Raw genomic sequence first — 21,831 nt, 5'->3', positions numbered from 1 at the left:
GCTACCATGGCCAGTAATTACTAACGTGTGTCACGGAGCCTTTGCAGCTACTGACAGTTTTCAGTTAGTCAACGCGCGGGGATTAGAGGGGTGGTGGTTTAATGTGCGCTGCCTCGGAAGCTCCAGACAGCCAAAGTGTCGGAACAGCAACCTCCACAAAGGCGGTAATGGATTTATCGATGAGGGGGGTGCCTGCAGTGCCTGGCAGGTTACGTGCTAGAGGTGCGCTCCTCTTGCTCTTGTCTTGGTTTGGGGCAAAGTTTGAGTTGATCTTGTTTTGCAAATACTATTCGCGTTCTGTCTTGAACTTGCAGGCACCCAATCTGTACGCATGGTGGTTTCAGAGCTGCGCATGATGAGGTCTAAAAATGGATAGAGTGAACCAGGGTCTATAATTATATATTTAAAATAGAACGCTCGTCCTGACAGTGTTTTACTCAAATCCGGCCAAGTCAGTCCAAACGGGTGTGCGATCTACAGCAAGCAAATAGAAATCAGATTGGGCCGTGGCATCCAATTAGAGAGGCCTAGCGAGCCGCATACAAAGCATGCCAACTTTTGTATCATTTGCATAAACCCATCCACATGTGCTTGTGAAAAGAGGCAAGTTCGCTGCATAAACCGGGGTCAACAGAGAAAGCTGCAAGAGTAAATAAGGATTTACTGTGGAATCCCTCTTGAGCCGTTAGGGGAAAACGTGCGAGCAGCTCGGCCCCTTCAGCCCGGGGAAGGCTGTGCCAGGACACCATTGGGTGCCGAGCACCTGGGCAGCCCCGGTGGCTCCGTGTCCCCAGGGCCACGAGCGGCGCCATGCCCCACGCTCCTGCCTGGCTTTGCCGTCTTCCTTGGTGGTGCGGGATGCGGAACGGCCCCGCTAATTGTCCTGTTCAGCTCATACCTGCAAATCCCATTTCTGAGGTGCGGCACGTAACTCTTGAAGGGAGAAGACAACAAAGGAACGTGGCGTGTCAGCACGCAGGGTGGAGCGCGGTGAGCGCCGGTGGCTGTCCAAGCGCCGCGGTGGAAGGACGGGGCGCTGCTTGGCCTCGCCAAGACGTCGCCTGTCCGAGGGCCGCTACCTGCCCGTCCTCGCCCTGTGCCAACAGCTCCCTCCGGCCTCAGCGGGCCACCTGTGCCTCCCACCCGCGTCTGGGGCTCTGCGCTGGCCTCCCCCCGCCCGGTCCCCCCGCGTTCAGCCTCACCGAGGGCAGGCACTCACCCAAGTTGACGAAGCTCATGACCATGTCAGCCTCGGTGAGGAAGTTGCTGTCCTGCAGGCTGGCCAGGGGCGGCCCCTGGGTGCTGAAGATGGGCTTGTAGGGGTAGGAGAAGCCCTCTCCCTCCTCGGCCCCGGCCCCCGCCGCCCCCTCCTCGCCGGCCATGGCATTGTAGAGGTCCAGCATGAACATGGGGGCCGAGTTGTGCTTGCCGTGGAGGTGGGGCCGCGGGCGGTGCGGCAGGCCGAGGATGGAGAGGATCTCCCGCTGCATCTCGCGGCGCTCGGGGCCGCGCAGCCGGCGGTGGATGAAGCTGGAGTGCACCTCGTTGTCCACCGTGAAGTCGGCCAGGACGCAGCGCAGCCAGAGCGCGGGGGCGGCGGCGCCCAGCACCAGGAGCCAGGAGGCGGGCTGCCCGCGCCCCGCCGCCCGCATCGCGGCTGGCCGGCGGCCCCGGGGAGCCGCGGGGGGCTCGGGGGGCTCGGGGGGCTCGGGGCTGCCCCGCCGAGGGGCGCTGCCCTCCACCATGCGCGCCGCCGGGGGCCGGAGCACGGTGCGGGACGGATGCTCACTGCGGCGGCCGGCGGCCCCCCGGGAGGCTCCGCAGCCGGCTCATGGCCCGCAGGGGGCTGCCCGGTGGTCCCGGCCCATGGGACGGAGCGGAGAGGAGAGGGAAGGAGAGGAGAGGAGAGGAGGGGAGGGGAGGGCGGCAGCGGCGAGCTGTGGCCGTGCGCGCAGTGGTGCTCGGCGGAGAGGCAGCGGGAGGGTGGCTCTGGTGGGAGGAGCAGGCTGGGGCAGCCAGGCGCTCTCTAGCCCGCTGCAAAGCGCCGGGGAGAGGAAAATCCCCGGCGCTGCCTAGAGGAGGAACAGCCCATCAGGTTGCTTTGTCGGGAGGGTCGCCGAGGCTGGCGGCTCGGGGGGGGGGGGGAAAGGGAGCCGGCCCCGAGTGGGTGCGTTGCGGGGAATGCCACTAAGGGGAGGACACGCCGGGAGGGCGCAGGGAAGGGGCGAGCACATCGCCACTGTGCCCACACCGCACGCACACACCCCCTCTTTTTCTTTTCTTCTTTCTGGAGCACGGTTGCGGAGAGTCTGGCCAGGACAAACCCAACAAGAGCAAAGTGCTTCAGACGCAGTGATGGAGATGTACCCAGGCACACAGACGTGTGTGGCTGTGCGCACACAGCCCCGGTCACTTTTTCCAACTGGCAGCAAGGAGAGTTACTGGAGAAGGATTAGAAACCCAGGGCTGAGGGGGCTTATCATTTAAGCATCATGAAAAGAGCTGCGTTTACATGGTTTGGACCCATCAACCTGCGCAGGGGTACCGTACACCACTGCAGTAACCTGCTGTCGCCATCCCCTGTTCTTCTGCTGCCTGGCACACAGCTTTGTGGCAAACCGGTTTGAAACTTGTCAACTTTTTAAAGCAGTGATTTCACTGTGTGTATTTTTGTCTTATTTTAACTCAGTGCATAAAACATCTACAATAATGGAGTCCCCGCCCTGTTTAGTCTGGGTAGACGTCTACTGCAGCAGTAAATAACAATCCCAGATAAGGCTACTGCTTCCTAAATCTTACTTGGAAAGCAAGGGGAAAGCAGGATGGAAGGGTTTATCAGTGACACTGAATCCAGCCCAAGGTAATTTCAGGAACCATGCATATGCAGTAAATTTATGCCAACATTAAGATTCATTCCTTAGGCAAAGGAGGAAGAAGAGGGGCAAGGGAAAAAGGAGGTCAGCACTGTTGTTTATTTGATAGCTCGTTCATCTGGTGTTTTCAGGTGAGAAATATCCAGCAGTATCCAGCACCAGATCCTACATCTATTCTGGAAAAGTAAAATTCAGCCCTTCTCTTAGCTCATTATGATTAGATTCCTTGCATAAATGTCAGGTAACTAGTCCAGAGGTGCATGGGAAACGCACTGAATGATTTAGAGTGTTTGTGCACGTCCATGTGTGCCTCTTAATAACAGGGAAACTGAGGGATGACATTGAAATGACTCAGAGCTATTGAAATAGTGGTGGAACCAGCATTAAACTCCCAGCTCGGTCCTAAGACATGTTTAGGAATGAACTAAGCCCAGGGGTTGGTGGGAGAAGAGAGGCTGTGCAGCCACAGCCACGTTAGATAACACAAGAGCACTCGGAGGTGCTAACAGGAGGGCTCAGATGACACCCCCATGGCTGCCTTCCCTTTGCTCCCCGCTAATGACAACCCCAAACCCAAGTGGCAGTGTTTTGGACGCCCAGCTAACATCAAACTCTAACATCTTCTGTACTTCCTGAGGAGCAGCACTAACCTGCTCTTAACCAGGCAGGTATTTGCCTAAATTTCTCTCTTGCCTAGGGTGTGGTTTTTGACCAATTTAGCCTGATCTAAATCCAAGCTCCAGCTGAGAACGATGCCTTTTCCTCCTCCCACCCCAACCTGGACCTGACACTGACACTTACATCCGCACACAGGTCAGGAAGCCGATTTTGTTTTTTTTTTTTTTTTTTTAAATAATCTTTCTTAAACCATTTCTTATTTGTTTTTGTTGAGTTAATTTTCTGCTGGATCAGCTCCTTGATCTGACTGACTACATATGGGATTGCGCTGGAACCCGGGAGGCCACAGGAATGCACAGCTGGGGGCAAGGAGAGGGTGTCTGGGCTGGGCTGCCTTAGATTGGCTTAAACCGGTTGTGGAAGGGCAGGGAGATGATTCAGCATCTTTCTGCCTTTCAGCTGCAGATAACTTGATTTCACTTTCTTTTTGTTCCTTGTAGGCAGTTGGTTCTTCTGAGTTTTGAGTGTTAGTCCTTGGGCACGCAGTGGGGCAAGGAGACTTGCCTTCTGTGTGGACAAGGAGATTAAAAAATCTGTAAGGACGGAGCAGTGGACCCAAGAGCAGGTGTCCCTGCTTGCAGAGCTACTTACACCCAAAGTGCTGGTAGCATGTGTTTTCAAATTGAATAAGCTTCAGGTCAGTGTTGTGCTTTGAAATGACATTGCTCTTTGAGGGGGAGGGTAAAAAGAAAAATACAGTTTGAGAGTTTTGGATCCTGGCTCAGCACCTTAGGGTGTTGAAGCAATATGTGTCATGGAAGAAGCAGCAGAGGGAGAAATGTAAACCTTGAAACCTCTTGATTTGACAGATTTCTTGAAAATGTGGTGTTTGAATCTATTTCCTTCCTGCTGAAGCAATCTAGTTTTGTCCAAGATGAGATGGTTCCTGATTTAATTCAGGATATGTTCTTTAAAGATGGGAAAATACTAAAACTGTATCCTCTGCTTTCATAGGGATAGCTGATAATCCCTTCTAGCTGTGTTTTCTGTGATCCTGTAGCACCAAGCGCAGCACTAAACAAACACACGGTAGTTTGCAATGGGGGTACTCCTTGCATATATGCTTTAAAAGGCACAACACAAACACCATCTGTGAGTGTGAGATGAGAAAGGGAATCTGCTAAAGAATCATTTTTTATGAATGTGAGGTTCACGGCTATTGACTTAGCTCACTTTGGGGCACAACAAAGCAGCATTTATTCTGCTGCATACAATAAAGGATGGTGTAGCTCAAACTGCAGTGCTTCACTCCTCAGATCTAGGCTTGAATTTCAAATTCCTTTCAAACAAGAAAGGTACAAACTGGATTGTCTTTCTCGTGGACAACATCCTCCTCTTCCCTCCTTTCTTCCCCCTGCGTGAGCTCAGTCCTGCTTCCCGCAGGGTCGGTTCCATGTAGACTGGTGAAATATTGGCACCCTTGTGCCATCGCCTTCTTCCTCCTCCTTCCTGGATCAATTAAGAAACCAGTTTTTCCTCTTGCTCTTCTCTGCTTGTCTTCTCCTTCCTGCTCTTCTTGAGAAGGAAAAGTAAATGCTTCTGATGAAGTAATCCCTGGTCGTTGGCACTTGTTGCTTCAGATAATTTCTGTAAAAACAAACTCCCTCTGTTTCTTGAGGTTCTGTGCGAGCCGCATTACGAATTGAGCAACTTTTTGATCTCTTTGAGCATTGCGTGTGTGCCCTTATCTGATTTTTGTACCAACTGCTGCCATTGTTTTTGTTTGTGTAGAAGCCGGTATACTTGGAAGTATCCCACTAGGAGATAAAGAGGCTGGTTTTAAGACATGAAATGTACAGGTATGTGCTTGATGAATTTGTATGCGCTGATATCATCATGTGCTCATATTAGGCAATGTGCCAGTGGCAGAATTGGGCCATTTGCATTCAGTTTTAACATATGGGCACTAAAAAGTATAGGTTCTGCTCACCAACTCATTTCATGACTGCTTTCAGAAATCGGACACAAAGCATTTTTTCCTCATTTTTGCTGAATCAGTTTCAAGCTCCTTGCCTTCCTACTTTGATGTCCCCTTTTTAACTTTAACCATGTTTCTTTCCCATTCTGTTTTGCATCTTCTCTCATTTGTCTTGAACAAAGTGCGAGCCCTAAATTATAGCAAACTTTTTTCTTCTTCCAAATGTTCCCACTAAAATAGCATGTGCTTGGGGAATTTTGAATTGTTCCTCTGGGCCCTGCACATGCAAAACACTTATATAACAAAAATAATAGCATTATTATTTGTATAAGAATGCATAATTAGCTTACATCTTTAATTATGCCATATTGGATTATCCTTATCAAATGTTTCTATTCATTTCCTCAGCATTATTGCTGAGAGCATATTCACCAAGATGAAAGTAATCGCATTACGGGTAAGCCATTGTATTAGCTCTAATCCAGAAATTTAAACAGATTGGGGTTGCACTGTGCTGAGTTGGACTATAGTGATTTTGGTGTAAAAATCAGGTATGGATCCTCACTGCTACCGGTCAGAGGAGAGTCAGAAATGAAACTTGTGTTTCTGGGTTTGAGGGACATTACTACCTCTGAGACAGTAGTGATAACAAAAATAATTTTGCATTTATGAAATGGGACTGATGCTGAATTCAACAACTGCATAAGGTGGACAAAGTTCAGTACTTCAGAGTTCTTCACCTCACAAAACTACATCTCCTTGGAGGTTCTTCTATTATTATTTACTTCAGAGAACATTAGAATTGAGTTTATAACATTGAAACATTTGTAGTATAATATTTGTCACAAATTTATGTACAGTTTGTATGGGCTTGTGTAGGCCTATATTATCTCTTATGGGTGTTTGTATGCAGCTGTTTGTATATTGGTCTGAATATGCGTGCATCCAGCAGTATACTTCAATAATATCTTTATACATACGTAAGTACTATTTTTCTGTCGCATAGAGGTGCATGTGAATATTGTTTGACGCAGGACTGCTTTTAGGTCTGTGTATTGCCAAAGCCGCACAAACAAAATTGAATTTAATTTTGCACTATTAAATTATTCTTCGTTCACTTGATTTGGTCAAAGCTTTTGGCATAAAACCAGGTATTTCCTTCACTGGTAACAATGTAATCGGGACATCTGAGATCCTAGGCTTGGATTTGTGAAAGTCGGTGCTGAGGATATACTCACATGTTAGGAGCAGGCTTAAGCCGTGCTGCAGCTTCTTGGAAATGTGGCTCTGAAAGTCTGCCTAGATGTCATTTTTCTTACAATAAAGGGTGGTCTTTGCTTCAACAGCTCATCATCAGATTGTCAGGACTCTTCTTATTAACATATATTTATTTCTTCAAGAGTATTTTTAGTTCTCTGCTGTTTGTTTTCACTAGGGATATTTATTTATTTTTCAATCAGCTATCAACTAAAAGCATGTAAAATCTATTCATTGTTTCCAAAGTGAACAATAAGAGCTGATTCTGACCTGTAAAATGCAATGAGACACATTTGGATGGCTTTACTTTTTCTCTCCAGGCAGGTGCAGAGTAATACCTCAAAAGAACCATTATTTTGTGCCTTTATTCCAATGTGTACATAAATGCTTGCATAACCCTTGCACAGCTGCTGTACAAACTACTCATGCCACAAGTATTAGTAATCCTAGCAGGGGAGGTTGCATGGAAAATTGGGGTGTGTATGCTAAACCATATGTACCATGCCCCTGAATCATAAAACTTCTGTTGCTGGAGCAGAGAGGTTTTTGGAGGCTGGATTTTACAGGTCAGGAGGAAAGCAAGATTACACACAACAGCTGCACCCCACAATTTTTCTCCTGTTGAGCTTTATCTCACTCGTGCGTTCAAATGATCAGGAAACAGAATTTGGTCCAACTTTATCTTAATTTGGTCTCGGCTTCTACTTTTATTTATTTCATTTCCATAGGAACAATTATTTTAGTAGTTTATTTTGAATATGTCTTAGAGCTGCTCAGATTGGAAATCTGTGCTGCCAATTCGGAGCCTCGTTGGGCTGCAGAGATACAATGTGCATTTTTTTGTCTCTGATTCTGCCCCTAAAATAACTTCCTTTATATCTGTGATACTTTGTAGGGGTGTCTCTGCACTGCTGTGAGCACCAAACTCGGTTCGCTGTTCTGCCCCAGCTCTGTGCAGCGTGAGGAGCAGGAGGCAATCTCCCAGGGCTTTTGCAGCAGAAAATCATCAATCAGAAGTTTATGCTGGAGGATTTTAAAATAATATGAAGGGACTGTATCCTCTGCTGGTGTAAATTGGCATAGCACCATTTGAGAAAACAGAAGTGTGCTTATTTACACCAGCAGAGGAACTAACTGGGTTGTTCCAGTACACAGAGTAGTTGGTATTACCGCTGATCTTTTCGTGGCAGAGACTTCAGTTGTACGTGTATCACTGTAATGGTTTACTTTTCTGAGACTGGGACTTCTAGGTTTTCAATCAGAAACGTTTCTGCTTACTAGGCGGTGCTTAGCATGCCCTGAGTTCGCTTTGTAAAGTGCATCCTTTCAGCATTCATCCGAAGCCTTTTCTACAGTTGCCTGAGCCCCATAGGCACGTATATACTGTTAGACTATTAAGATAATTTTTCAGTTAAGACATCGCCAAACTGCAAGCAGGACAATAGAAACAAAACCCCTTTTGTTCTGACTAAACTGTTCCTAATGACCCCCTCTATAAACAGTGGCACCAGCGGAGGTCTCAACAAGGCTCTTCATTGAGACCCCTTTCAAAAGGACAAGCAGAGCAGAACACGGGGCAGAAACTCTCAGAGAGTTACTGCACTTTGCTCCGCTTTGGTGGTCTGACCACAAGAGAGAATCTGTTGTTTTTGTTGTCCGAGACACCCAAAAATAATAATTTAAAAGCATGAATTTCCACAATTAGCATCCTATAAAGACTATTAAATATTTGGATTGTCCGGAAAAGAGCAGAAGGAAACAGTTTATTTGCTTGTTTGTTTACTTAAATCAAGGGGCTATAAAGTATTCTCATGAACTCCATACAAATGATTTATTATTATTATCATCATCATCATTATTTTGGAGGAGGAGGTTAGTTAATTTACCTGCTAATCTCATATGAAAATAAAAACAAAGTCCAAAGAAATTAAGATTTGTACGCTCCAGTAAGATCCTTGCATTTTTCTGGGGGTAAAAATTATCTTTGGGAATGATGTGTGCTTGTCATGAGCTCTGAGCAGGGGAGAGGTTTCTGTTGCTTAATGTTTAGAGAAATTGGAGCTATGGTGAAAGATTGAAACCACTAAAAACAAAACTCCTGTTCTTTTATGTAGGTAACTGTCGGATGCTCCATATAGATGACTGTAGCATAGAGTGTGTCTTCATGCAGTTGAAGGCTATGGAGACTATGAATCATTTCCTGATTAGTTCTGTCCCTATTTCTGTGTCCTGAATGCATCAGAACAATAGCATGGAAGACCTTCTATTTAAACAAAAACCTATTTACAGAGCATCTTCATTGTATGTATTGGGAAGTGTTGATAGGTCAGACAGCAAGACTCGGTGATTTGGGAATTACATCGATTACATTTGCGAATAGAAATGTCAGTTTCTTCTGAAAGAAGCTGGAATTTGTGTTGTGATATCTGATTTACTAGGGATATTTCTAACAGTGCACAGACTACTGCATCAGTTGCAAACGGATAGGAAGGGATCGTGGAAGGAGAAGAGAGAACATCCATTAAGACGAGAACCACATATTCTGAGTAAAGGCTAAATCACAGAGACGTTCCTCCTACAAGATCCGGAACACCCCCAAGTCTCCACAGTGCTGTGGAGGGCTGGGGGCACCCTGTAATTTGCGGGAAGTGCTGAGATGGTTCCAGCTTTGGGCTTCTCCTCTCTGCGTGTGGGCACAGTGACCCCGCTCTTCCTTCACAGGAGGTTGGGATGGAAGGTTTCAGCGTGCCTGGGAAAGAGGAAGGATCTGGGTAGGAGCAGGATACTGAGAGAAAGAGAAACGTCAAGGAAATCTTTAAGAAATTTCCAGTAGAAACAAAAGGATCTTTGTGAAAGATGCTGTTAGCAAGCCTAATAGGAGGAATGGGGATGTAAAATGAATTGAGAGGGTTTACAAGTTGTACAGAATTGTTCTCAGCCTTGAGGCAAGAACAAAACGTGGAGCGCTTACTGCTTACTATATTTGGTATGTATGGAAGAGCAGTTTGGACATTGAGGGAGCTAATAAAATGCAGAGTCTAATTCATCCCTCCCCTGCACGCTGTGTCAGTGCGCTAGGGACAGAGAAAATATTTCTGTTAAAGGACAATTCTGAGGAAGAACAACTGAGGCTTGACCTGGCCTTTTGTGGAAAAGGATTGGTTTTCACTGCAGCTTAGCATAGGTCCACGAGTATGTGCAGATCTATTCTGTGAACGCAATTTTATTCTTATGTCTATGCATGTAGGCATTGTACTGAGTGATGAAGATCACGTTTTCAGCACTAAATATGTAACTAATTTGATAGCACGACTGTACAGAATTAATTTCATCACATCTTTCCACAAAAATCTGCATTTAAGGATTGTTTTTACTGAAAAATTCTGAAAAAGGGTTAAATGTATCTGACTAAAATCTGCTGCCTTTAGCTCACAGACTTCCTAGTTGAAAATGCCAGGTGGATGGGCTGAAAAAAAACACCTTGTTTTCTGAATTCATCTACAGACACTCGTAGGAATTAATTTATTGGAATAGAAGAACATATGGATTTCTGTTTTCAATGTCATGTAAAACAGATTTTATTTAATGATTTTACTAGGAACTGTAATGTTTAGGGGTCATATTAGAGATGTCGTAATTGTTAATTATGGAGAACAACAGTCTCAAAAATTTTTTTTCCTAGTTTTCATGTGATTGCATTAGGATAACGATGAGGATAAAGGTAACAACACGGACTTCATATTAACTTTGATGCAAAATTGCTTTCTCTTGAATGTGATGAATGTGGTTATACATGAATCTTCTGAGCCAAAGTATTCTTAAACAGTGATACTGTCTTTCATGCAGTTTTGTGATTCTCTTAGATTTTAATATTGTTAGTTGTTGTTTATTCCAGTGCATATAAATGTTTATTGCAAGCTTTCTACCTTATAATAGCAACAATAAGACACAGGTATATTGGTATAAAACAGTTGTCTTTAAAATTTTCTGATCTGCAGACTTTGGAGGCAGCCAATTCTTTATCTCATATCAAAGCCATCTGTCTTCTTTACCTTTTTGGATCCCTGTAAAAGCAGTTCATGGGCCCCAAAACCTAGTAAAACACACTTTAAAAACATTGATGTAGGAGAATATAGAAAGCACAAATCAAATTATTTTTGCCTATGCAAAAGGGAAATGTGTCTCATCTAAAGGGCAGCAACTTGGATGAAGTTATAAGAGACAAAAATGAATCGAAGAGTTAAGGGTGGTGCACTGAGAATTAGGGTTGTCCAGAAACAAACAAACAAAGAAATCTAGTATGTAAAAAAAAAATTTAACGGTTTTGACATTTGTTTTAGATTTGTCACAGAATGATTTAAAAAACAAAACATGAATAGAAAGAATGAGACATCCCAGAATAGCCAACATCCAGTGGCTAGGGTATTTACTTGGGCCATTTCCAAGCAGTGCTTTATGGGATTTGGAGCAGACATTTGACATAATGTTTTCAACATTATTTTTGTCAGACAAATTTGGGCTCTGAAGTGGATTGAAAAAGAGCTTAGTTGGAGTCTCGTATTTTGTAGGTGTGGCTTAGACACCATGCTATTTGGTTGTAGGGAAATTCATAAATTCATAAGGAATATGTAGAGCAAAATATAAAAAATGTTGATGACTGTCTCTCAGCTAATACTGAAACTAAGTTAAGTTGTGTGTAGGGATAAGACAGAAAATGTGCTGGGGTGAAATTTCAGTTCTTCTCCTTTGCTTTGCAGACGTGGATCTTGCAATCTAGGCTCTACTGGACACACGTGTTCAGCTTCTCTTTCTGGTTTAGCCTCTGCTCCTGCCAACCGCCCACTATTTCATATTCCTTCCTTCCTGCGGTCTTTCTTACAGGCTACCCTGATCCGACCGTCAATGCACTTCCTTAGCACTGTGCACCCTTGGGCATTATTGACTAAGAACTGGGACTTGAAAGTGTCCTGGGAATCAAAAGGTGTGCATCAAGGTGGAAATGCCTGCATTTCAACAGCACGCTCTCTCCGTGCCTCAGCGCTCTCAATTCATTAATCAGCATAGTTAATTTTAAAGAATTTACCATTTCTGCAGATGGTTATTAGAAAGATTATTACAGGGTTAATGAAAACAGTTGTCCCATTACTGTAGATGAAGTCAACAAACTTTGGCATGCCTTGTAATAAAGCGTTATTGCAGATCATGTATGCAGTCAATGCCTTCTTTTCCTAGAAGAACAAAGTGGAAATATAGTTTGCATCAGATATTAAACGCGGTTTACCCAATTCGCCAAGCAGTTAAATCATTAAACAATATTGGGGGTAACAGCATTTGATATTACATCTGCCTCTCAGCTCCTTTCCCCTGTACAGACTCAGTACCCTTAATGTTTTGCTTTTAACGCTCTCTTCTGAACAATTCAAGTGTCGATAAGTGAAAACAAATACCATGCAGTGACAGCAAAACCATATAAGCTGTCTCCAGACCAGGATGTAGTATAGCTGTGCCAATTCACCTACAGAGAAATAAAGTAGGCCAATTACCTACCTGGAAGCAAAATTTATTAGCTCTGGTGCAAGTGCCTTGTTCTGCTCCCAGAACCTGGTCGAGCCTGTTTGGAGCTACCTCAGGTAGTCTGAACAGGTGCTGTGCGCACTTCCTGTAATTTAGGAAGCTCTGGGTGATGCTCTAGTTTAGACGAAACACATAAACAAGATTCTACTGACTTCTGGTCAGCGGAGATCCTATCAAGCCTCTCAGTCTGGTTCCCTAGGGAAAATACTTGCACAATCGTGTTATTTGTCTGACCCAGTTTCCAGTATGCTGACACGTTTGTCACAGGTTACGTAGATGCTTCAGAGATACTGTCCTTACCAGTACTGCAGGAATTAGCACCTAAGGAGAGGAAGGAATTCTTATTAATATTCCCATTGAGAAGAAGGGAGAATTTAGCAATTCTTCATTGTGGTTGACAACAGCAAATGATTTAACTAATTTGCAGATTACTCTGATACTCCTTAGCAAATGCACTGTTTTATTGAGCTGCCAAATCAAAACAGTCTGGAGATGGCTAGGGGAGGGATGCCAGGGCACGCCAGGGTAGTCCTCAGTGAAAATAAATGTTCTTGGTGTGGGGGAGAGTCGGGAAGGCTGAGGGAGGCTTGGGGTGTTGCAGTGTGACTGCGGTAGAGGGCATGGGGACAGCTGGGGTTGTTGGAATAGGGAGGTGTGAGAGTTGTGACATAAATCAGTAAGGGATCAAGCTTCATTATGTCCACTTTTCTGGGAATAATTTGTTAGGAAAGTATTGAGATCTTAGTTTGGGCATTTTTAGATGTTTTTTCACTCTTATTTAACCCTTCTACAATTCCATGTATTGGTTGTACGTGGTATACCTCCTTGCTGCTACACAGCAGGAATCTGTTGTTATTTGACCCGAAAAGATCATTATGCTAGCTTTATTTGGTGTGCATTTAATAAAGTTGTAGCCATTGTGACTATAACTCATGACTCTCAGTCATTCCTCAGTGGTGTAACCAGCGATTCGGCATTCCAGTAACATCAGTTCAAAGGGGAGTATGAAAGACTCAAATGTATGCCAGAGCATTGTGACTTTTATTACTCCTCTCCTCCCGCACTTCTCTGTTAGGAAGATACATTCTCTAGCTGTAGAAATGAGAAGTACAAAGCAGCCTTAGACCTTGTAGTGCAAAATGTAAAACGCGATGTTATCTGCAGAAAGTGGACTTTAGATTCTATCAGTGCACGTTTAGCATAAAGCATTTCCTATGGTAATGTCTCTCACTTTCCCAGACTTTTACAGGCTCCAAGTGGCACACAGGCTGCAGACCTCTTTGTAATGTTAATGAATCATCTTAATGGACTGTTTTAGCAGAAACATTCATCACCTTTTGTACCACAATGATTTTTTTTGTTATACTTAAATGGTTAAGTAGGCAATAAATGCCTATCAGACCAACCACTACGGTCTAGTAATCCACCTCACTATAAATCACCAGTGGATTATTATTGTCCTGTTTAATTAACACTCTTAAGGGATTCTATCGTTGGATAGACTTTCACCTTGCACTAAGCAGGCATTAACATTTCAAGTAAGAAAAAGTGTGTTTATGTGAAAAGTGTTAATCAGTGTGACCTGGAGCTGGTCGTGGTGGGTTGGATGAAATATGTGCTTGTGTGCATGTCTGTGCGTCCACGGGCGCTGGTTCCTTACACCGCTGTTCAATGGAAGCTGAAATCAGACCTGTAAACACTTTTTAAGTAATAGCAAATGGTTGTGGCAGTATCATCTGTATTAGGTCTTAAAGATATTTGAATATATTTAGTTGTAAATGGCAGCTCTAAAAGATTTAACCACAGGAGTTGGGAAGATGACATTTTTACATTTATTGTGAGTGTACATTTTGTGTGTAATTTCATTATTTATTTATTTATTTTTGTGGTCTAATTCAGTCTGAAGTAGTTTAAGGGGACCTGACCAAACTCTTTTCTTTTTTTGCAACAAAAGGTGAGAGGGGAAGTCTGATCCTATTGCTCCTCTGTGAACTCTTCTCAGACTTCACAGCCAGAAAGAGTAAGCGAAGCAGTGAGAGCTCCTGGGAAAGGCAGGGGGGTCTGTAGGCTTACATACTCCTTGCAGAACAATCCCTGCAGTTCTTTTGCAAACGAAATTCCCACACTAGGACACAAGCTGGGTACAGCGTTGCTCTCAGTATGCAAACATTTTTGTACATAACATAGGTCAGTGCCGTTTTCCTCCTCTCGGCGAAATATAAAGATGGCCTTTTTTTTTTTTTTTTCTCCTGTAATATAATATAATGCATTTAATAGTAATTTCCTTGTCTTTTGTCAGAAGATAAAGACATGTGAAAAAGGCTCTTGTTAATGCAGCGTTTCCCATCCATGAAATCTAATCCTGCTTTCTTTGATTTAGTTACACACGTAACACCAGTAGTGCACTTACCAACTGCACATTCTATCGGTGCCCATACTAGCGGCAGTTATGCGAGATTAACCAAGTGCTCTATTTCCATTTCACAGGCATAGCAACTAACGCATAAATGTTGAGAGATCTGAGGTCTGTAAGAGTCACAGCTCGTAGCATAGCTCATTAAACCCTGTTTCTGGTCTGCACATCCCTGTCCTCTTGGCATTTTATTAAATTATTTCCTAGTACAGCCTCCTGCAAATTAAAGAAGAATTAAAACTGCTAAGTGGTACACAAACACTAGATCTTTTAAATTAAGAGACTGAATCTCTTAGTATAAATCAATTCCCTGAAACAAAACTTCTGTACGATTGTCTTTCCTCTAAGATTCCATAGATCCATTGACAGACAGAATCCTATAAGTGGAAATTCAATGTAGTTGTTGATCAGAGGCAAAAACATAGCATTACAATTTTCACTGGGTATTTTTTTTTCAGATACATGGTTGCACACTAATCTGCCAGTTTTTATGCTATTTGTAATTGAAAAGGTGGGAAATTATTCACAGCTGAACATGTAGGAAATAGCACAAAACACGAAAGAAGTCTGAACATGACAAGAAATTAAACTAAGCTCATTAAAGGGATGCTGTTATTGCACGAAGAACTGCAGTGACAGAAAATAAGAACATCATGGTGTGGTGTGTGTGCATTGATCATACAATGGATTTTGCAAACAATTTAACAGAGATGCATAAAAAACACACACAGTTTCAAGTGTAGGCATGTCCTGAGACGAATCTCCTTCGTTCCCTCTAGACACACCCTGCTAATTAAATCCATCATTGCCTAGCAGTAAGCCCCAGGGTTCAATCTTTTCTGGAGCACAGTTACTATCCAACATTTTAGCTCATACAGTGGGCAGCCAAGATTTCATGTCTATGCATATAGTAGGACTCGTAGCCAATATTTCTTACATACTCTCCTCCTCTCCATCCCCATCTGGGTACATAATGTAGATATATATATTTTTTTAATAGGTAAAACTTCAACGTTCCTTTCAGATTGCTTTCTTATATCCTAGTGCAAAAACCTGTATGAGGGTGGGAAGCTAAATTCTAATAAAATCAGGAAGCTGAGCTCCACGTAGCTAGCTGGCCATGAGAAACATCAGCAAGGATGGATATTGAATGACTTCTATAGTCCAGCCAGGTTTTATCGGAACAGGTCATCAACCAGTAGGCTGCCCAAACCTGTTCCACTGCTTCCCCATTGATTAAATATCTGGAGACGTTTACACGTAGATCAAATTCTCCACAATCTGTTTTATCTCAATCACACCCAAGTTCTTTTTCAAGCTAAGGCAAAAAAAATTCCCTCCGGTGGCAAGAAAAGATGGTATATCTCCCTGAGGTACTTCTGTGCTTTGGGTTTCCTTGGAGCCAAACTATGACCTCAGCTTCCCCTGGGCTGACATCAGTGGGACTGCGGGGAGTAGAAGGGAGGTGAAGCCTGCCTGTGTGTGCCCAAATGTTAAGGAATTTAAAACCTTTTTTTTTTTTTTCTCATTTGATTGTAGAACTGACATTTATGGGGAAAGAAAGGAATAGAGGGCGTGTGTAGCTTCCAGCCTTGTTCAGAAGGCCAAAATTGTTTCTGAATCTTGATACCTGTATTAGCCAAGACAAGACAGATGGTTTTACATGGAACTCTCACCTGCTGCTTTCATTTCATGATTTCTACTCTTCTTCTTGTGTGTTTGTTCCCAATCTATTTACCTGCTAATAAGCTCTTACCCGATTGTCATGCTGCAGGCATCCTTAGCACTGTGTTCCCCTCTCTTACCTGATCTGTGGCAGTAGGTATCATTGATCCTTCACTGTCTTTCAACACAGCAAGGGGCTTTAAAAGAGACTCGCAGATTGCAGGTTGAAGGCAAACAAAAGGAGACCCATCTTCAGCAGTGAGTAGTTAATCTGTGGAACTCCGTCACAGGACGTTTTGCATGTTAGACATGGCATGTACAAATCCATAGAAGAAAATAGTCTCTGAATACAAAGTCACTGCCCCTGGTTCCAGAAGCCCTTGAGTCATAAACACGACACTGGGAAAGCGTGCTGGGAAAACATTGCTGCATGCTTATACTCTTCTCACGATGCCCAGTATTGCTTGCTGTCAGAAGCAGAACATTAGGATAGGTGAACTTTGAATTAACGAGTGTGATACTTCCTATGCTTTTTATTAAGAATGGGAGGCAGGAGGCAATTCAAAGTGGTCAAAACAGGACTGCAAAGTGCTGTGGTGTTTGCTCTCCTACTCTTCAACCTTAGACCAGTCTTGGGAGACACAGTAGATGTTTCGTGTCTTTTGTTGCCGACTGCTCTGAAAAGCTCATACAAAAGCTCTCATCATGGGAATGTATGTAGCAGTTTGTGAATCCTTTTAGCAATATGTTGAAGCACAGAGATTAAATTAGATTAAAACTAATGAATTCAGTATAATGGGAGTGAACTCTCTGGGATGCCTTTGCAAAAAAAAAAAAAATTTCAAACACTAGTTGATCTGATAAAGCATGAACCACTATCCATATAACTCCAGAAATTTTACATTATGCTTACTATTTAAAATTTCTGTGGACACAGTAATCAAATAGTCAGAAATCCTCGGTTTGCATGTAGGTGAGTTCACACTTCAGGTTTTAGCATTGTAGAGGTCACTGTGTCACCCATGCTGTAAACATTTTGTGCTTCTCAGATGGAAAGTCTGTATTGAAAATGCTAACCACACATTAGTGGAAATGGAAAAAAACACAAAGGAAGAAAATCAATTTTTTAACTGAGTGCTGAAAAACTGAATGGTTGGTACTGGATTTGAGAGGCACTAAAATTAGTGAAAGCCATCTGAAAAATGCTCATAGGTTTAAAAACCTAAGGTAAAGTTGAAAACTTCTGGGTGCCACAAAGTGAATTATATAGAATATCTGCAGTTTCCACAATCAGAATTAACCCCTTTATTCTAGTGCATATTCCAATATGGTCTTTTAAACAGATGATTAGATAAATGTCTCAGCTGATGCAATAAATACCTGAAAGTGCCTGTAATAAATACAAGAAATAACCTGTCTTCAAGTAACTGCAGCTTGTTCATTTGTATACTCACATTGTTTGGTCTGATGGATTTTTGCAGTTTCCTTTCAATAGTTTTTCTTTTCTTACAAACATTTTTCTTTATGCCTCTAGACAAAGTGGTGCAATGGTTCCCAAACAAGTCAATTAATTAATTACGAAAAGCTAATCTTTATTTGTTATCTATAATTTTTTTTATGAGATGACAGTCCATATTATATTTCAGATTAAGCATTTCTGTTTTTCACTGGTACAAAGAAAACTCATTCCTCACAAAAATAGTATTCTGTCAACTAGTAGTTGAACACAAAGAAATTTAATGAAAAATGTAGCATACAGGTAACATATATATGTTGCATACATGTATAATAAAATGTGTGTAGTAGTGCAATATATGTAATATTGAAGTTAGGAGATGATCTGAAAGAGTAAGAAACCAGAAAATGATTTTTTTTTGTATTATTATTATTATTATATATTAGGTTCTTCAATTGTAATTTTACCGAGGTGTTGTTTTTGTAGTTGTTGAGGTTTTGTTCCCCCCTCCCCACAAGGAATGCCTGAAAAGCACATAACATTGTTTTCTAATTTCAGCTGAGCCCACCCATGCGACGCTGTATGACCATCGCTCCTGGTGCCGTCATACAACACTGCCTACCGAGGGGCACGTGGCCAGCACCTCTCTAAGTGCCAGCCAGGCACTCTGGTAGCAGCACACAGATAAGGGGCATGAGTAGAGAAAAGGAGAGTATGACAGGTTTTTCCATGGCTGAATAACTTCTGCATCTGTGCCCTGGGGACTGTAAATAGCTAGTATAGCTCACTGTAGATATGCTATTGCTGGTCTTGCCAGAGAGTGAAGGGAGCACAGAGATGAACTTTACATCTCATTAGCGTCATTCTGCCTCAGTGCATTTATAGGCAAGAATCTTACCTAGAAGGGCAGTTGGCAAAACTTACAGCACTGATTTTGTTTTTTAAAATTAAGATAAAAATATGCATGTGTTACACAGAAATATTTCTCAAATTTCTCGAGTCCATTTACTGATTTAACAGTTATGAAGACTTGAAAAGTTATTGATAATTTCTCAGACACTCATCGTAAAAGTATTTTTATTACAGCGTTTCAGCACGTCTGACCTCAGTGTATTGCTTAATATATTTATTATAAGTGTGTCATAAAACACGGAAACAAATGTATCTTGTCAAAGTAAAAGTTTTCTTGGTTTAAATCTCCAGCAAAAGACTGAATGTTGTGTAATGCAGGAAAAACATTCTGTTCCTGTTGCCCCATCATAATGGAAAACTAATATGGATTAGGATCATGGCTATATATTCTGCAAGGGTTTACATTGTGAAGCTGGTAACATTTAATTTTTGAAATTAGATGTTTTCCACTGGGAGTGGAAATTGTTGAGAGTCTCCATAAATGCTGTCTTTTGTATCATGTAAATGATTTGATTTTTTTTTTCTCTTATTCTACATTATTACTGACTAAATCTGTCACAAGTACAGTGACCTCTTTAGTTTGTGGTGTGTTATTTCTTCCTCCACACAAGGAGAATATGTACAATACAAATGTGAAGTACGTTTCTGAGGGAGGCCCACTACCAAAATCAAGACGAGGGCACAGAGTGTTAGGAAAACATTTCAGTCAGTCATCTTTCGGACCTAGAGTCTCTGAGTTTGAAGGTTATCCCCTAGTTTGTTAAAACACATTCCAATTGGGAAAAAAAAAAAAAAAAGATAATTTCTTCATAAATCCTCCTGATGCTTAGCTGTTTTCTCCTATTCTGACCCTTTTTTTGTCTTATTTCTTCCAAATTGTAGCCCGAGATTTGTCTAGTTTGGCTTCCCATTTATTGTTTTCTTCCTCCTTGCCACTCTTTCGGTACTTCCAGTGCAACAGTGACATGAAAGGATTTAGGTAATAATCTTGTAATGGATTGCTGGCCCAGAATGAAACCTCATTTCTTCTTTCCCAGGACTCCCTGGGAATCCTTTTGCCACAGCTTTTTTACCTCCCCAGGGAGATTATACAAAATTGTTCCTGTGGCCATTCATTCTGTCAGTGTGAGGAGACAGTGGGATTCCCATCAGTTCCCAGGAGCAGGCCCATGATTTCCAGAAAACGTGCCGTCAGCACAGCACGTCTTACAACAGTTGTAAGTTCTTACAACATTTCGATAGGGTGTCAGTAATCCCAGAACATACGCAAATCTGTGAAGTTATTTGGGTCCCTCCAGACAACTGGTGTGGTGTAATTGGCAAAGCTGACTTTGTATAAAGTGTTGCCTTTCTCTGTCAGACTATGCAACATACATATGAATGTAATCATATATTAATATTTATTTTATGAGGTAAAACTTTATAACTGAGTCCTTGAAAAACTATATAAAGACAAAAGTATTTTAAAGGTATTCAAGACACATCATTTTGTTTTTCTAACTACTGTCCTTACATTTTGTGATATAATTTGTGCATATATTTCAGCAAATACAGTTTACTGGAAGTAAATTTCCATTTCAGAAAATTTAGTTTCTATAGACTAAATTTGTTTTATAAAACTCAACTAGTTTTTAACAGAAGAATTTTAAAAATTCTTTTTGATCAAAATGAAGATTTTGATGTGTTGGCCATCATAATATGGGTGAAAATCTAGAAAATCAAAGTACTTAAAATTTAAAGGACCAGTTCTCTCCTATTTGAATCTCTGAGAGAAGAGCCAACAGAGTGTAATAGCAGCTGTTCAGCAACATCTATTATTTGCTTACATTACATCACTAATATGAGGCACCCTGTCACTAAAATGAGAGTTAGGAATTGGCACTCCTGATTCCCTTCTTAGCATTCTATAATTTTGCTGAGGATATGATCTCATCCAGCTCTCCACACCAAGTAAGAATCTAGATTGGTTGACGTGAAGGTTAGTTTTCCTTCTGGTGAAGCATCAAACTTTATTAAAAGGCTGAAAGAAAATCTTCAGCTTAATTCATAAAGAAAGCTTTAAATATTGCTAAATGGACAGATGATAGTATCTTCAGCAACACCCTTTATGTACCGATTATTTTTCACTTTGCTTGACATGGTAAGGTCCCAATCTCGCATTCCTGGCACTCAAAACTCCCAGTGAATGGATCCAGTATGGAAGCATTCCAGCACAATGCATGAGAGACCCTTTAACATTCCAGAGTGGAGGACATGCAGAAAAATAATGAAATAATAAATTAACACTGCACCATTTTTTTTAGAAAGGAATTCTGTCTCTGGTAACAAGTGCTTGTCCCACCTGTCATCCACCTATGCCTAAGGAGCAGACAGGAATTTTTTTCCAGTGCCTAGAAGAGGTACTGCTGACAGCATGTGGCTATTTGTTATTTATTTATTCAAATTAATGGGCTACCATCAAAAAAGCTTGGCTATCACAGAGGTTTGAAACTGTTGTATATTTCTGTCTAACATCGTGCATTTATGTTATTAAGACTGATGAGTGAGATGTGAGTTCTTTCAATCAGAGACTGCAACAAATATATTTTGTTAATATTTTTCCCTAACTTAATTAGGTATGTTCTTAATTATTTAGTTAAGCTGATGCAACATCCTGTAATGGATGTAGCCTTGCAGATGTAGAGATGTTCCTAGCATGTAAGTAAATGATTATAGTAAGTTATAATAATATATCTTATGTTAGCAAATTCAATAAGGGATCTTAATTGCATCAGGATCTGACCAAAAGTTCCTTGTCTACCATTTTGCCACATATTATATTTCAGACTTTAGATAGTATTCTGTAATATATAATAATAATAATAGTAATAAAAATAATAAAATACCCCCCCACATTTTTTTTTCCTTACTATAGATATGCATGGATACTGTGCATTTATCTGTGCAGGAAGACTAACCACAATAGCTGTTTCTGAATAAACTGTTCCATAATAGCTCCCTGTGTGGATATTCTAGTCTGGAAAAGTCACGGGTCAGACAGTAAGCTGTTGCAGAATAGCTTACTCTGCAATTGCAATTCCAGTCA

At 42.0% G+C, this 21,831-nt stretch overlaps 2 protein-coding genes across 2 annotated transcripts in view; one reads left to right on the top strand and one right to left on the bottom strand.

The window, feature by feature from the left end:
* The window catches only part of BMP7 (bone morphogenetic protein 7), a 45,795-nt gene extending 44,050 nt beyond the window's left edge, over nucleotides 1-1,745 (bottom strand). Inside the window, exon 1 of the mRNA XM_035548517.1 lies at nucleotides 1,220-1,745. Coding sequence (XP_035404410.1) covers nucleotides 1,220-1,745 — 526 coding nt within the window. The remainder of the gene's footprint in view (nucleotides 1-1,219) is intronic.
* A 2,288-nt stretch (nucleotides 1,746-4,033) lies between these two features.
* The window catches only part of SPO11 (SPO11 initiator of meiotic double stranded breaks), a 39,710-nt gene continuing 21,912 nt past the window's right edge, over nucleotides 4,034-21,831 (top strand). The window contains exons 1-2 of the mRNA XM_050713982.1: nucleotides 4,034-4,188; nucleotides 5,283-5,350. Of these exons, the coding sequence (XP_050569939.1) occupies nucleotides 5,343-5,350 (8 nt within the window). The 5' untranslated portion in view covers nucleotides 4,034-4,188; nucleotides 5,283-5,342. The remainder of the gene's footprint in view (nucleotides 4,189-5,282; nucleotides 5,351-21,831) is intronic.

This window comes from Cygnus atratus, chromosome 16 (genome assembly GCF_013377495.2).
Source record: "Cygnus atratus isolate AKBS03 ecotype Queensland, Australia chromosome 16, CAtr_DNAZoo_HiC_assembly, whole genome shotgun sequence".
NCBI classification, from domain to species: domain Eukaryota; kingdom Metazoa; phylum Chordata; class Aves; order Anseriformes; family Anatidae; genus Cygnus; species Cygnus atratus.
Note: the sequence above shows the minus strand (reverse complement) of the source record. Positions and strands in the feature narration are given on the sequence as shown.